This window comes from Amblyomma americanum, chromosome 10, assembly GCF_052857255.1.
Source record: "Amblyomma americanum isolate KBUSLIRL-KWMA chromosome 10, ASM5285725v1, whole genome shotgun sequence".
Classification (NCBI taxonomy): Eukaryota; Metazoa; Arthropoda; class Arachnida; order Ixodida; family Ixodidae; genus Amblyomma; species Amblyomma americanum.
The window spans coordinates 49,435,795-49,453,145 of record NC_135506.1 but is presented as its reverse complement, the minus strand read 5'-3'; the positions used below and the strand labels follow the sequence as shown (position 1 = coordinate 49,453,145).

Genomic DNA, 17,351 nt, shown 5'->3' with positions numbered 1-17,351 from the left:
CATTGCAGGACAGCAGCCAAGCAAGCTCCTCTCTACAGCGATTGTGACATTCCGACTGTGACATCCCTTGGTTACGAAGGCCCCAGGCAATGCTCTTTTACGGATTTCGCCACGCCTGTTGGCAGAGTTTTTACGTCATTTGCTTCAAAGCATCTTATTTTTTATCAAACTTTCAGCCAAATTTTGGTGGTAAACACCAATCCAGCGGACAGAATCCTACCGATGTATCCGTTATTTCGCCGATAATTGTATCGTTATATACGATTTATTTTTACATAGGGGCAATGGGAGAAATGATAAATCCAAAGAATTTGATCGTTATAAGCGATATATCGTTACAAGTGGATTACACTCTACATGTGATGCAAGGTCGTACCAATATCGCCAATAACAAGTCAATCTCGTCCAGTGTTGCGTCGCACCCACTGCTAAAGACAAGGTTACGGTCGGCATTTGTTGCAAACTCCAACACTAGAGGGCAGTAGTTGTCCATGAAATGTGTTTTGCACCTTTAGCTCCTCTTTTAAGCCTGACAACAGTCATTTTCGACAAAAAATCGCCCAAAAAATTTGGCAATTTCAGTAAGCTTCTCAGGAATTAATTTGGCAATTAAAGGGTTAATCACCAATCACCAACTTATTATATAAAGTAGCTACTAACCTCACCTCTCAGTTTTCTCAACCACAGTTTCAATGTGTCAGTTATTAAAACTCTGCACACTTGCATCAAAATATTTTAGGACATTGAATCTGCACACTACTATCCCATGCATTTGGCCATTTCCAGATGTGCAAACGAGTAATACACAGAGCTATAATTACGATGGCAAAATCAACTGTCTAGAATAGAGATTCCTAGGTCAAGTAACCAAAAAAGCAAGGAAAATTGTGGAATACATACCGCATATGGGCAACCTGTTCGGGTGTAGCAAAACCAAGGATCTACCTAACTCCCAAAAAAAGTAGCACCAATGTCTGCCCGAACCGTTCTGCCCTGAAAATCATTTTTACGGCGCATCCAACCATTACAGCATTATTTCACCCCTTGAACTGCAATAAATGCTCCCAGGCACAGCAGGGTTTTCTTTTTTCACAATGAAGAAAAATCAAACTCAATGAGCAGGCTACTGGGGCAGAACCTCATCTGGTGGCAAGAAACCAGTGCAGAGAATGCACAAGTTTGCGCCTACTTGGTAGAGGCCTTATCCTGATCCCACCACCAAGGCTGAAGCTCTGCTAATAATGTCATTAAAATCTCAATTAACTCTTTACAGTGCAGACTAGAGTAACAATTGTAAGTTAATTTCTTCAGAGGCTCAGAAATCTTCCATTACTTCAACTTCCATAATTCCAAATTTGCACCGCCTCCATTTTGAACACACTGAATTCTTATTTGCTTCATCCTGCTCCTCGCAACTGCTTTCAATTCCATCTCTTGGCTTTTTCAGAGGTGCTTTTTCTCTGCATTTCCACAGTCCAAATCTCAATGAAAAATAAACCAAAATTACAGTATCTACAAAGAGACTAACAACTGCAATGCAAGCATATCTCTAACATGATCAGACAGGACTTCACTGAATTATTGTTAAGCAATAGTCTAGACTGCTCCATTAACTCCAGAAGCATTGTCAAAAGGCTGTTGCAACACTGCAAAAACTAGCATTCTGAACAGGGCTAATAATGTTCAGGGCATTGATGAACTCCTGCACATGTTCCAAAAAAAGTTCCCTCCAGTTCCTAATCAGCAAAACCTTCACACCTCTTCGGCCTCACGGCAATACCCAACAGGTCCCTGTACTCTAACAGGGTATAACATACAAAGTGATTAAGGCCTGTTCAAACATTTCTTGGAGGCTCCCTTTCCGTGCATCCACGAAGTGCCCGATTCGTGATTCATGTTCCCAGTTGCATTGCCTGCCCTTTCTCATCCCAATCCTTCGGCCCCTTTGCCCTCGTTGGTTCCTTTTTGACAAAACAAGCCAACTTAAGTTGTCCCGACTAACAGCCCAGTGCTAACTACCATGCAATACTTTGCCCCTCTTTCCTAGAGCCTTCACTATTTCTCCCATATTTTCTAGCCTGCAACGAGTACAAAGGCCTACCATGCTAAAAAACAGACATAACAGATACAGCTGGACACCCAAAACACACTTCAAGAGGCTTCAAAAACACAAAAAAGGAGCAACAAAAGGAACAGACAGCATGTCGACAGACCAACCTGAAGTAGAGCTTGAGATCTATGCTGGACAAGCCAGCACAAGAGAAAAAAGACAAGACAATACAAAAAGAGGAGAAAAGAAGACAAAACAAGCCAAGTCACATCAAGCAGAAAAAACGGGACACACACACAGAGCCATGCAACAGCAATACAGCGCATAGACACAGCAAGGTCAAAACAGATGCTTACTTTGGATTCCGGTCCAGGTGGATAATAGAGGTTAATGTTCTAAGAGATGCTGCCTTGATTTCCTGAAGCCAAGAAAGGAAATAAATATTTGTGGTTGTTAGGCACAGTTGTACAATGGCCACAAGAATGATCATAAGTACAACCTCAGCAAAGTAGCAGAAATTGACAGAACAATGCTGTGGGAAAGACAATGACCATATTACACACAGCTGCAAATAAGCTTCTAGCCAGGGAAGCAACTATTCACTAACACTGCATGGCCAAAGACCACCGAACTAACATGCTGTTGCAATAATGATGGCAATGAAAATCACTAACTCCTTCTAGAGCTGAACGTGTTAAACCAAAATAAGAAAAAGCTGTGCCCTCTTCAGCAGCCATTATGGCATTAGTACAGGCACCCACGGAAGACATTTAAGCATTGTAGCCACAGATCAGCTGAATTTCTCTATAGGTTGTGCACACAAGAGAGAAGTGCCCTGTCCATTCACTTGCCACATGCCGAGATCGCAGAGAGACTATAGCCTTTCTGCAGCTCCTATGTTCAACATGCTTCTCCACACTTATGCACAAACACTTACACCCCCGCAACACATCAGATTCATTGTCATTTCCAATTAACAGGACTTGTTATTAGTGCAATTCATTCATGTAACAAAGCAAATTAGTGACATGCACTGAAGACCCCCAGATCCCTTTGCAGTGCTCTTTTTGGGGCATATACCACACAGCTCTTCCCCCCCCCCCCCCCCCCCCCCCTCACCATCACCTGCTCGATACAAAAGAGTTACCTTGGTTTCCACTCAAAAAAGATTTCTGGCTACGCACCTGGCTCCTAAGATATATTTTCACAGGCAAACTCTGACAATGTCATTTGAATGTGCCAGTGATGCACACACCACACAGAAAACTATACGGTTCCAGGCACATCAATCGTTGTGGAACTACAGTCACAGACCAATATTTTCAGACTCTGCGGGACCTGGAAAATGGTCCGACTAATAGACCAGTTCGAAAAATCTGTGAATGCTTTCGATATGTCCGCACCTCCTCACGTCATGACAGAGACTATGTCACGGTGCCAGACAGTGCGACGCAGCCACAGGTCATACCGCGAACAAATGCCTGCACCGCGTGACGCAAGAACAGCCAGTTTCCGTGTGTAACGATGCTCATGATACCAAGGGAGGTAACCCTTAGGAAGACAAGCAGAAGCGAGCATATCTTATGAGCACAATAAAGTTTATTCCTCCTCCTATGAGGTGTGTGACAGTTCCTCAGCGAGCTCCGAAATGTCGTGAAAGTCCGAATTATTGGAGTCCGAAAAAACGGTCAGCTACTGCAGTTTTGGCACTGCCACGGAGCGGCATCAACTTCATGAAAATTGCCAATAAGTCAACCCCCCTCCCCCAATTTCAGATGGTCATTTTTCTAAAGAAAGGCCCGATGTTCAGTAATGCGCGTAAAATGCGGTTTGTCCAACAAGCTACTACAAAACCAAGCTGAAGACCAGACAGTTCTCAAGTGCCCTCTTAACCCCAGAGCAAGAGCAACAACTGGGGAAAGTCAAAGTCGAGCACTTACAATAAGACTGGGATCCTTGAGTTCGAGGACATCCACGAGCTCTTCGATGAGACCATTGTAGAGGAGACTGTTGATGTTATCTTGGATTGCACTGCAGTACACTGTTTAAAGAGCAAGAAAAAAAAAAAAGAAGAATGGTCAGCAGTCTCTGAGGAGCATCTGCAGAGCCGTTACCGAAGAAGGGACCCCCTCATCGTCACTGAAGCAATTCATATCAAAAATGCTCGTCTCCAACCGAACATACAGCCAGGTAACCTGACATCTTTTGCAAACCGTGTAACAACACAGATAGTACTCAAGCAAAAAAAAAGGGGGTCTTTTAGATCTCACAACAGACAATTCAAATCAAACCATGTTATGCGCAGTCGACTTACCGAGTATGGAGAGTGCCTGCAGACGGGCCTGAACACACTGCAGCCGCTTGGTGTAACTGGAAAAACTGTGCGCTAACCGGACGTGCGTTAACAGCAGCATCTGTGCGCCAAAAAAAAAAAAAAACAGAACATTTCTGATTGATTATCGGACCAAAAAAAGTTATCACTGCCCAAATAAACTTGAACACCTCCACAGACAAACATTACTCTTCTATTAGCATAGAAATCTAGATCTAATGCCTATTGCCATGGTGTCAGAGAAGCACTGATTACATCATTCATCCCTTAGCGACTCACCCACGGGGCAACGAAAGGGCTTGTAACCATCGCATTAGCACAGCATGATGTGCACAGAAAAAATGTTTTGGTGCATCCACCACCTGCTACAATGGCCAAAAAGATTGTGGCAGGTGTGTCTTTAATAGCAACATGTGTGCCACTACTTGAACATCTCTAACCTAACCCCATGAGTGCACCCAACCTCGCAAGCCGCCTGCACTAGATGACTAAATTGCACATACACCAAGGCACTGTGATGGCTTTGAAAAAAAATTTATTACTGTTTGCAAGTTTATGAGGGATACAACTCGACCTCTAGAGCAGACAGAGCAATAATTCTTATTGCAGCATGCTGCTAAATGATTAAAGCATGCAATGTTGGGAGCCGATCTCTCTATTCATGCTTACGCTATTTTTTGTGTACACTAATTTAGTCTGCTCATCAACCAGAAACTGAATGCGACTGTACAGTTTCATTACATTTGGCCCAAAAATAAAAGCATGTCTAAGACCCCCCCCCATAAAAAAGACAATGCAAACTGTCACCACAAGAACAGCAACCACACTTAAACAGAAAGATCAAGGGCACTCACGTGTTTGGCCGGTGGAACGGCATACGTCTCAAGCAACTCCTCCATGATCTGCGAGGGGTTCTTGTTTGTGATCTACACGCACAAAAAAAGGGATAGGGTAAGAAGAAACCAGACACACAACAGACACACCAGATCCACAATCTCTACCAAGTTCCTTACTTGAACCATGTACAGTACTCAATAAAACAGCCCTGCTTGGTACGATGACCATAGTCTAGCCTGCCAAGCTCCTCCATTTACTTTGTGCGCACACACAACAATCCACTGCATTCCACACCAGTGAACTCAAAATGACAAGTTCTGCTACACAGTCACTAGAGCCTCTTCTCATTTTCCCTCCTCCACATTACCTTCCGTATTATCACTGTTTGCTCATGCCAAGCTGTTCATCTAATATAGAGAAGAAGCAGCTGACAGTCGGTATTTGATTCAAAATTCCCTCCAAAAGAAAACCCCCTTCTCCACTAGCAAAGTGGCAAAAGGGGGGAAATGCAGTCTCACCTTGTCGACACTCTCCATGTGAATGACGGAGACAGTGGTGGAGGGCTGCTTCTTGGTTCCCGCCGAATCCGCCGGCTCGGTGTAGAACTCGAAATGCAGCGTTGTGGCACTGGTCGGAAATTGCTGCACGCAAGCAGACACAAATCGTGAAGATCTGTGCAGTCATCTGCAATGATTTCCCCTTAAAAAGCGACTACTTCAAATGAAAACGATGCAAATATTCATTTCGGTATTTTCACTATCGTGTACTACTATCGGGGACAAAAATTCTTCAGGACGCGCGACTGATGACTTTGGCTCATAGGTGCGAAGTGCGCCACTGTTCCATGATTTCACTAGCACACATAAGAGAGCCCAAGGCCTAGTTGCATCTCCACAAGTGTGACCTGCAACCACCGGCTGATAAAGCTATATGCTTTTGATGTCAATCGCGTGTCCTGGGCACTTTTGTCCCCAACAGTACATCATTGCAGTACTAGCTAGATCATTTTTTTTATTCTAATTAAAGGGACACTGAGGACAAACTGCAGTTTGCCTGTATTAATACAATACTGCATGCTAATCCCAAAGAGACCTCTCTCACCAAAATATGAGCTTTTTGAAAGCAAGAAAAGAAAAAAAGACAGGTGTCGCCATGGCTGATTTCACAAGTAAAATGCGTGCGCCGACACCAGCTAAACACACCATTCCTTTCAAATCGTTAGAAACCTGTCCTCAGTAAGGACATCTGGAGTTTTGAGTCAACTGGCAAAAAGATTTTTAAATAGAATTTTCTCCGTCATAAATGCGTTTTCTGGTGCCGGAGATACACCAACATGTACAGTAGAATCCCGATGATATGAACACAGTTGACAAATTTCGGAATGATGCAAATTCACAATATTTCCCCAACCAGAGTGCATTTTGTACACTGTGCAAAATTTCGGTTGTTCCAAACACTCTCCCATGCTACTATGGATGATATGAACATGCAACCGACCACCCCCTCAAGCACTAAGCACCGACCCTACTTCAGTAACTCTGTGATCGCTAGTCATGCGGCACGTACCACACATCGCTGATGTTGCGAGTGAGCGTGGGCACGTGGCCCGCACATCATCGACATTGCAATCCCCAGTCGCGGAACACACACCGCGAATAGTGAGCTGTGGCCACGCGGCCGTAAATGAACCCTGCCAGCTATAAAAAGATGATGCAAATTTTTTCACCACCCTGTGAGATTCATATCATTGGGATTCTACTGTATAGCCACAAAGATCCAGACAATCAATTTTTACTGAGAACAACAATTGGATGAAGTTGTCCTTAGAGCCCCTTTAAAAACTCGATTCCATGGACTCAACATGGGCAAATAACAGTGTCGGCAAGGTACACCGATGCACTCGCCACTTACATCCCAGACTACACCCATGTACACAACAGGTCAACACATTCGGGCCTCACCAACAGGGTGCCTTTCTTAGCATACTGCTGCTATTTTTGCTTGCTATCGGGCACTAGCTATGCAAGGGTATCATGTACACACGCCATCTAGTACAACGTTTCAGCTTAGCATTACCATTACTGTCACCATGCCTGTAAAGAAATGCCCATGTGCTTGTTGCATGCGTGCAGCTAACACCCAACGACAGTGGTATAAACAGTAGCAGCGTACAGTAAAGCCACTCTGAAGAGCTCCAAGAAGTCCAAAAACTTCAGTAATCAATCAAAATATGTCACCAAAGCGCAAACTGGGGCCCCTTTGGTACTCGGCAAGAGGCCATAGTAGGCACGCATGCTCCTGCCCACACTACACTTACACTCATTGGCAGCTCCCTACAGCACTCAGCCAGGCCAAAGCCATTCTCCTTGCCTCCCCAGTTCTGGAATAACAAAAAGAGAATATGCACAGGTCAATTTCAGATGTAACTGCGTCAATTCTCATCAGGCGAGTTTTCAGAAGTCATGAGCAAGGCCTAATATACTGCAGCCACGAGTGAACTGAAAACTGCCAAGAGAATAGTTGACCATACTTGCTACATGATAAACAAAATTCACCAGCATTGCCAAAACTGTTTTAGCTCAGTAGAAGGAGGATTCTTTTCTACACAAAATGAATGAGCAGTTAAAGAACCCATGAATAGCAATGAAAGAGGCCAACTTAATTTTACCTCACAGGAACAAAAGCTGAGACTACAGGATTAAAACTAAAGCATTTATAGGAGATCAACACCCATTCCAGTAGGACAGTTAAATTTGACCAACTCTTACTAATTTAATAAAAATATGCCACAACAGCTGAACAGAAAAAGAGACCAGACCAAAAACATTTAAAGGCAGAAGACAAAGTGCAAGCCAAACTGCAAGTAAAAACTGGAGCCAACCTCAGCCAGGTACGTAAGCCGTGTCAGTAGGGCCTGCCGCCTGTCCGGATTTAGCCTCGTGATGAAGTTGGAACGTTTGCTGCGAAAAACAAAAGCAAACAGAAACACTGTAAATAAACTGGTAAGTGCAAAGGCACTATTTTTGCAATCAAATTTTTTCAAGCAACCTCACATTTAATTATCGAAGTTGTACTGCATGCCTGGTATGTGCATGAGACAGAGGCTAGTGCTTACCAGGCAGCAATGAAACTTTACAAATGAACGATGGGTGCTCACCTGAAGACGTAGAGGAGGTTAAGGACACCCAGCACCACTTGCATGTCACTTGACGACAGCAATGCAGTGAGGTGCTGCACAAACAGGAACAGCAACTTAAGCCGATGCTGCCTCAGAATACCATCGAAACAAGTGCGCCACTAATGCCACAGAGAGGTGGCTTCACAACAGTATATGAAGCTTTCCCATTCATTTGCTTCTCTGAGCCACTCTTCTTAGCAGAATTTAACAAGGACACACTGAGCATTACCACATCATCAAGGTACACTATGTTCCAAGACAAAAAAAAAATTGAAAGGCTGCAGGCCAGTGGCAGGCAATACAGTCGAACCCGGATATATCGAACTGAGAACAGTTTGATATATCGATTACTCAATATGTAGAAAATGGCAACAGATAAGCTTATCTTTAACATAGAAGCAAGAACACATTGCACCCATGCTAGTGATGCACTTTTTACAACGTCGTGCTGCCCGCTGGCATGCTGGCAGCACACAGCTTGCTGAGCTAACCTGCCTCACATCGAAGACACAGCAGACTGTGCTTTGGAACTAGTCAACGCCTATCATAAAATGTCTTATCTTATTACTAGTACACAATAAATAGAATAATAAAATTAAGGTACAGTTGATTTCTGCCATGCCTTCGGCAGCGAAGTGAGAGAATTAAGCAAGCCAGGCAAGGGCCACCAGAAAGTCTTTAGGTAGGGTTGGCTTCACCGCATGACAGCAATGTGGCTTAAAAAATGAGTACAAGAGTACAAAGGCCACCGTCAAGTACTGCACACGTTTACCTCATCACACTGTGTCGCAGCGCTAGCTTTACCAGCAGGTGCTTAAGGCAATGTAGCAGACACGTCTCCACACAGATGACCTGACTCAGCATTCCAAAAAAATGGTCGAAGAGCACCGTTAGGAGAAGCACCATTTGCAGGGGCATGGTACATTGCTCAATATATTAAATGACCAGCGAAACTGTTCAATATACAGCGCAATTTTCGCATACTTGAAAAAGGATTTTCAAGGGAATAATATGTGCGTTCAATATAGCCAATAATTCGAAATATCTGGGTTTGGTTTGGTATAGGCAAAGAATTTATGAAAACCTGAGCCTAATAATTTTAATATACAACGAGCTGTACATAAATAAACCTTGCTCAATTCGAACCATCAGTTTATTCCAACTGATGCTTCATTCCAATCAAAGGGATCAAAAACACGCCCCTTGATTCAAACTTCACACACCGCATTTAACATTACACTGCCACGGTTGTAACAAAACTGTCCCTTATGGTAATGTGGAATTTTAAAAAATTTTCTATACAACAACATTTATTAAATTATAAAAAAGGGGTGACATTTCAATTCTTTACCAACAAAAGGTTTGCTTACACCACAGTAAATATGATAATTCGAACAAATTCTCAATCCACTACGAGTCTGAATAATGGGGGGGTCAACCACACAGCGTCCTGCACGCAATTAACTTGAACAGACCTCAATGCTCCCCAGGAGAAGGCAAGAACTCGTCCTAGACTCACCTCCATGGAGTTGTAGAGGTGCCGCGAAAAGCTGTGTTCAATCAGGAGGGCTGTGAACTGGAGTATGTTCAGCAGCAGCTCTTTGTCCTGTCGAAACAACAGGATGCAAATGTTAGCCAGCTATTTATACAGGCAGCCCCTACACCCAAGTCAATGCAGGTTGCAATGGACAGCAATGGCAACATCAAGTCAACCTGCGTCACGCACGAATCCACTGTGGCTAGGGGGGCATGGCTCACCTTCTCACGGCCTGGGCTGTCGCATGGAAGGCACCATTGGCCCTCGTGCGAGGTTTGGCAGGCTGCCTCGAGCAGCGAGTCAAACAGGTCCAGCACATCGATCCAGTGGTACAGCTCACACTGCATGCAAGGAGGGAAGCGGATGCTTAGAGAGGAATGCATTGGGCCCCAAATAAAAACATAACTTTCGTTTTCGCCAATGCCAAGGAGATTCGCTGCTTTCCGAGCCTCTCTGAAGGTACCGGTTTTCCCCAAATTGGCCAGAGGCAACCTCGGCACAGCACTGCAGAGTAGCCCAAAGCCTTTGCACAAACAATTTTTTTTTACTGTGGGGGAAGTTAAGCATGAAAAGTCCTGTAACTTTGAATACAGTAGCCGACGGGTAATTCGGACTTCAATGAGGCACCGTCAGTTACCCCATAGAAGCGCATAAATATTCGTGGCGGATATTTCGTCTTTAAAAGTTTGAAAGTTCGATTTTTCAGACTAATTTCAGTTGCCTGTGGGCCAAAATTGACTATCTTATCGGCTTTTCGCCGGTGCAAGAGGCGGCATCTTGGATTGAGGTAAATTTACTCTGCAGTTGGATTGGCTTGACATACTTTCGGTGCCTCATTTTTGCCAGTAGAGGTCCCTGCGATCTCTGACACTTCGAGGTGACAGTTGTTCTGTCATCGCCGTCAACTTGCTTTTGTCGCCAATGTTATCGCGTTATCACTTGTCTCACACATTGAAAAATTGGTTGTTGGGGCTCAGCGGACACCTGAACCGCGCATTAAGGGAACGGATACTAGAGGGACTGAGAGAAGAAACTTAGAAAGAGGTGCCGTAGTGGAGGGCTCCGGAATAATTTCAACCACCAGGAGATCTTTAACGTGCACTGACACCGCACAGCACACGGGTGCCTTTGCGTTTCACCTCCATCAAAACGTGGCTGCCGCGGTCTGGTTCGAACCCCGGTACTCTGGAACAGTAGCCAAACTCCATAACCACTGAGCCACCGCGGCGGGTGTCATACGTTCATCACTCGCCATTTTGTCACTTGGATTTCTCCGACCGTACCGACCGAGCGGCGCTCCGTCTTCAAGAAGTTACATCCGTTCGCCGTTAAGTGATTGCGTCCGGCAGTTCCACCGCTTTGAACAAAAAGTGCCTTGACTTTGGGTGTGTTTGACGAGTGGTGTGGTGCACACTTGGATTGTGGACAACATGGCCCCGCCGGTGCCGCCGGGTCTATCAAAGAAGTGTGGGAAGTATTCAACTAAATGCCGTGACCTTGCTGTCTAGCGTGCACAGTGAGAGCACAACTTTGGAGCAAACCATCGCCAGCAAGAGAAATTTTCCGCAAGATAAAATCAGTGACTTTTTCAAGCTGATTTCATCTCAATAAATTGATTTTCTTTGTACTTCACAAATTTTTCAGACTGTACGACTATTCAGACCATTTTTTGGGTCCCTTCAAGTCCGAAAAAACGGTCGGCGACTGTTTTCATTTCTGAGATAGTAACGCATAAAATGTATATTCTAGGTTTTTCTATTTTCTGACTGATGAATACTTTAGTGAATTTTTGTGCGAGCCAAATATTTCCAATCCAAGATTTTCTTTCCTTCGTAACCAATACAAATCCTATTTTTACCTGATGTCAATGAAAAGAGCTCTAAATAGCTACACTATGATGCACAGCAACAAAGCAATGTTTGAATTTATGAGTGAATAAATGTTTTGCGCACACCACTCTGAAATTGCTCGTTTTCCCATAGTAAGGAGAGAGCTAATGCGATGAATGTGTTTATTATGCATGCGCGTTCATTATGCATGCAAACAGGGCAAGTTAACCTAAAGCCCTTTCAATCTATAGACCATTCTACCTGCTAACCACAATGGTTCACGACGTCATGGCAAGGCCAAACTGACATCTCGAATTAGCAACAGCATTGGTCCAATACAAATTACCCAAACTGGAGCAAGTTTCCGAAGAAAGGAATGTGATTAATATTACTACAGTACACGTTCACCTGAACACAGACTTGCAGAAAGTTGTACAGCTTTCAAATACTCTCTGAAGTAGAAAACTAGAAACCAAAGCATCCATTCCATGCTACACTTTACATGCAAACAACATGCTTACTACAGTGGCAGCACACACAACAGGACCCGAATAGAGGTGGCGGAGGTAGCACGCACCTTGCCCCAGTTCCAGCTCTTGACTGCCTGGAGCTCCTGGAGCAGCTCCTCCTGGGAGCAGCTCTTGAGCCGCTCCACCAGGAGCTTGCAGTCCAGCGGCACCTCCGAGGAGCTCTTCTTGAGGCGGCTGCGGTCTATCTTCATGGTGGCAGAGGCCACGCAGGGGCCGGGCCCCTGGCTGCTGCCGGCAAGGCACAATCACCAGGGCAGAGGTCAGAGGGCACAGGGTCTGGCTCACTCAGCGCTACTCATGGCCCCCCTCTCCTCCACCTCCTCCGCACCACCCCTGCCTGTCTGCTGCTGCTGAAACAAGAGAGGGGAACGAGGTACAGACGGGGGCATGTGAGGGGCCACTGACACCACAGCAAGCATTACTCTGCGGCTTACCATTGCAGCGCCACAAAAAAAAAACTGATGAACACAGTAATAAAAAAATGGTTGGGACAGTTCAGCTCCAGCTTAATAAGGGTATGATGCGAGAAGGTAGCCGGTTAATGCCCATATATGCATACTTGGTCAATCTCTACATTACATTCATAGATGCCTGGGAGACCTCATACAACTTCATACTTGGTCAATCTCTACATTACATTCATAGATGCCTGGGAGACCTCATACAACTTCCTGTGCAGTGGTGCAGCGGTTAAGCGATGCGCCACTGCCCGAGGGTTGGAGGGTGGTGCAACTGGTGGGCCTTATGCATCCCAGGTTGCTTTTCCGAGCGACCATTCATTAATTAGACTGCCACCTGCCATGGTGGGCAGCTTGCCCACAATCCAGTGGGTGGGTTGTGATGCAGCCACAAGGTCACGTGACCTAGGTGTCTCGCCTTCCTCCTAGGTTGCTTCTCAGGGGATTTTCGCTCACGGTCAACAACGCCGAAGATGCCAACACCAACGCCAGATTTTCTGTGCCAGAAGCTCCTTAAAGCTATCGCGTTAAAAGCAGCACAAAAACGGATAGGGAAAGAACACGCACCAACAATGCAAAGCATTGACTACCAACAGACTATCAGTGAGCAGTCAGTGCCTGGTTCTGTCTGTACATGCGTCTTCTAACCACACCCATCTTTTTTTTGTAGTTTTTTTTAACAGCCATGATTCAGTTCACCTAGTAAAAAGTGCCTGCAAGAGTTCAGGTCTCAAACTGGTGTCCAGGATATTCTACCAATGCATAACAAACCACTCGACCCACATTTAGCATGTCCCTTCACGTCAAGGCAGATCACAATGCTAGGACACATGAACAAACATAGAACCACAAGAGTATGCATTCTGAACCACAATTCATTCACCCTCTCTCCAGCCCAACAGTACAATGTGCTGTGGTGCTGAGGTGCAAGGCATTCACTGCAGTGTCTCCTAGCATGACGTTATGCAAAGCTTGACATTCTAGATGAAATCAAGAGGATATGGCCAACAGTACTATGTGCTGTGGTGCTGAGATGCAAGGCATTCACTGCAGTGTTTTCTAGCATGACATTATGCAGATAAGCAAAGCTTGACATTCTAGATGAAATCAAGAGGATATGGGCAGGGGCAGTTATGCAGATAAGCAAAGCTTGACATTCTAGATGAAATCAAGAGGATATGGGCAGGGGCAGGGCATCTAATATGAAAGCAAGATAACCGATGGTTGTAAAAGATAACAGAGTGGATTGCAAGAGAGATAAGGAAGTCTGCGGGGGCAAGGTGGCCACAGTTGGCACAGGACCACGTTAATTAGTAAGATATGAGAAAGGCATTTTCCTACACTGGATGTACTTAGGTTAATGATGACAAAGCCTGATACAAAATATGCAACCTGACCACGACGAAAATGCCAAGACCTAATTGAAAATGCAGGTTTAAAGCAAAGCAATGGGTCCTAGAGAATGCGCATATTGACAAAGCAACACGACCCTTGGTCAGGCAGCACAAGTCACCATAGGTGCTGTGTACTCTGATAACTTTAAATCTCACTCCACGGTAAAGACCTCTATAACAACTCATTCGGTTGCTGCTGTGTCAGATGCAAAGCACAGGCATCGCTTATCGGTAAAATATGTCAGTTACAACTATGCAAGAAAGGCCCGTCATGTTTTAATGGCACACGAACTCATCTGTGGTATCTAAACATGTGCCTGGGTGAATATGACAGCAGGAATTGACATAGCAGAGTGCATCTCTCATGCATTTTACAGAAGGGATAAAGCCAAAGTCTTTCGAGTAAAAGCTGGAAGTCTAGATTCATTCGACATGGACGGACAAACCAATACTGAAAAGAACATCACGAAAGCAAAGTGGAATAAACTTTCAATACTGGTGTGACATAAAATTTGAAGCAAGCGTATAGCAACAGACTACAAAAATTCTGTTCACTGCTCGCCACAGCTGACTGGAGACCTCCAAAGAAGCCACTGGCAATGACTATCATTTTGAAAAGGCAACAAGAAAGGACTCAGGAGCCCGGACATCTGGGAAATCTGCAGAGGAAGCTGTAAATGCCAGGTGCATAAGCGAAGCCGGAGCAATCAAATCTTAAATGGTCACTCTACAGCTAAGAGCAGTAGAAGTATAATGACACTGATAGGTCTTGACCTATGCCATTTTGTAAAAGCGAGTGTCTAGCAAGAAATTTGCATTTTAACTTGACAGAGAAAAAGAGGCCACAACTAACGGTGAAGACATGGAATGTTGCTCTGCTGGTAGGTGGGCTATGCTTGAAGTTAAGAAACACCAATGACAAATTGAAGTTTGTATTGATAAGGTATCCTGTTGTAATCACAAAGTTCTCTCGCCAATAACAGAGCTTTTATAAGCTAAAAAAATGAAAAAGAAAAACTGAATACATGAAAAAAAAAACTCACTACAGCTGCCGCCGTCACCACTGTTTGGGTGCGGATCACAGAGGCTACGCTACAACCTGTCATTTTTGGTAAGGACATCACGGGTTTGAATCAACTGGCTGGAAATTTTTCAAATCCGACTTTCTCAGAGAAAAGCATCTCTTGCCGCCAGACAAACGTTAACATAGACAGAAAGAGCCAGAGAATAGACTTTCACTGAGACAAGTATTTTGATGGAGTTCTCAATTTCCCTTCAATACCCCCTTCATGGGCTATTTACTGTAATTTCCAGAATAGTCCGCGGACTATGCATGTTCAAAAGCTGAAATTTTGCGTCATGCGGACTATCTATGTGTGTGGACATTATTTGTCAAGAGCCGGAGAAGCCTGCAGGTGGATATGAAATAACGGATTAAGAACTGCAACAGAGATATCTGATTCTGCTGGCAATGAAGATAATGACAAGCCTTTCGTCAAATCTGAATCTGACATTGACGCTTTCCATTCAGTCAGCCCCGGGGAAAGTGACTGGTTCTAGGACTGAAATCAATACAGTCTAATAAAACGGGCAATTTTACTTCTTGACAACAAAATGCCTGCTTACTCATTGTATACACTTTGCAGACAATCTAAAAAGCTTATTTTCAGCCGAAATTCGTCCCTGCGGACTATACACCGGGTGTGAACTATCTAAGCAAGAGAATTTTATTTTTTGCCGAAATTTGCCCCTGCAGACTATAGTGCGGAAATTACAGTATTATCCAGTCAGAAAATAATTTTCGAATTCAGATTTCTTTAAGGCACAAGTCATGACTGCGTTGAAAAATTCCCACCTCACAAATGGAATAATTGTGCAATTTGACGGGTCCTCTTATGTCTACACCACAATTTAACATTGACTTCAGTTCAACAAGGTACCTTAATAGGCCAGTAGGTGAAGTCTCAAGAATAAAACTATGCTACAGGCGTATGTCCTGTCTGCTCTTCCTGTGTCCCATATTGTAGCAGTTTTACTCTTTAAAAAAAAACTGCTTTCAGAGTCTCAATAATGCTTCTTTTGAGGGTTTCATGTTATAAGACAAAGGGTTTGTGGTTTATGGGGGTTTTAACGTCCCAAAGCGACTCAGGCTATCGGGAACGCCGTAGAGAAGGGCTCCAGAAATTTCGACCACCTGCGGTTCTTTTAACGTGCACTGACATCTCACAGTACACGAGCCTCTAGAATTTCACCTCCTTCGAAATTCGACCGCCACGGCCGGGATCAAGCCCGTATCTTTCGGGCCAGCAGCCGAGCGCCATAACCACTTAGCCATCGCGGCGGCTATTTATAAGGAGTTAGGTAAGAAGTTATGTAAGCGAAGCAGTGCAGCTCAGGCCTTCAAACGTTCATGCTTGCACCATAAGCAAATAAGAACGCATTCACAAGAACCATACCAGGCCTAGTGGAAACACAGGTGTTTATATCAAATATTTTTCTGTGGGCATTTTGCAAGCCTGGTTTTAAACAGTTCCACCCAACATTTTTTAAAAGTCTGGTATCACACTTTGTTTGCATCCAGAGCTTAGGAAATTGAGCCTTGTATACAAGGATTTTATAGCATTCAGGTTGCGTACATAAATGCGGACGTCGCACCCGAGAGGGATATATTACACTACATGAATAGGACTCACTGCAACAGTGAGTTAGTTTTGACAATAAATTTTAGGCACATCACATTCTGCTCTTGCAATTAAACATGACGTCTAGAAGAGTTTAATGCTGCTCTTTTGTTCACCGCTTCAAATGTTCGGAAAAGGCACATAACCAAAAATGCAGGAACATAACCAACAATGCTACTGCCCGTGCAGAACACTGGAAAAAGATAGTTGCCGACACCTGTGATTGGTAGCACCAGCCTTATTTTAGTGATAGTTCCTTCAAGGCGCCTTTAGTGCTTTCAGAGGCACCTTTTTGTTTAGCCATGTACAGCCCTGGTTAAAAATCCTGAAGCCACAGTGTCTGCTCCAAAGTTTTGTATTGGGCCATTTATAACAGACACCACAAGTGGGCCCCTGGTAGGCTTGAAAATAGACTGTGGCCATACAACTTTCTACCAAGGCTGTATTCCATTTTTTTGCTATGCTCCTCGCCGCCATGGGGGCGGGACAATAGCTATCTGCATTTATAATGTCACGGCTTTCAAA

The 17,351-nt window shown here is 44.3% G+C and overlaps 1 protein-coding gene across 16 annotated transcripts in view; it reads right to left on the bottom strand.

Moving 5' to 3' along the window:
- Positions 1 to 17,351, bottom strand: part of HUWE1 (HECT, UBA and WWE domain containing E3 ubiquitin protein ligase 1) — a 158,033-nt gene that overhangs the window by 133,198 nt on the left and 7,484 nt on the right. For 15 of the 16 annotated variants that reach the window (XM_077640245.1, XM_077640244.1, XM_077640256.1 and 12 more), the window contains exons 2-12: positions 12,341 to 12,643; positions 10,156 to 10,275; positions 9,917 to 10,003; positions 8,377 to 8,450; positions 8,101 to 8,179; positions 7,537 to 7,599; positions 5,738 to 5,860; positions 5,237 to 5,308; positions 4,365 to 4,464; positions 3,991 to 4,091; positions 2,407 to 2,468 (exon numbers count right to left, since the gene is read on the bottom strand). In XM_077640245.1, the coding sequence (XP_077496371.1) occupies positions 2,407 to 2,468; positions 3,991 to 4,091; positions 4,365 to 4,464; positions 5,237 to 5,308; positions 5,738 to 5,860; positions 7,537 to 7,599; positions 8,101 to 8,179; positions 8,377 to 8,450; positions 9,917 to 10,003; positions 10,156 to 10,275; positions 12,341 to 12,484 (1,025 nt within the window). In that variant the 5' untranslated portion in view covers positions 12,485 to 12,643. The remainder of the gene's footprint in view (positions 1 to 2,406; positions 2,469 to 3,990; positions 4,092 to 4,364; positions 4,465 to 5,236; positions 5,309 to 5,737; positions 5,861 to 7,536; positions 7,600 to 8,100; positions 8,180 to 8,376; positions 8,451 to 9,916; positions 10,004 to 10,155; positions 10,276 to 12,340; positions 12,644 to 17,351) is intronic. The other variant, XM_077640246.1, reaches the window with a different exon arrangement.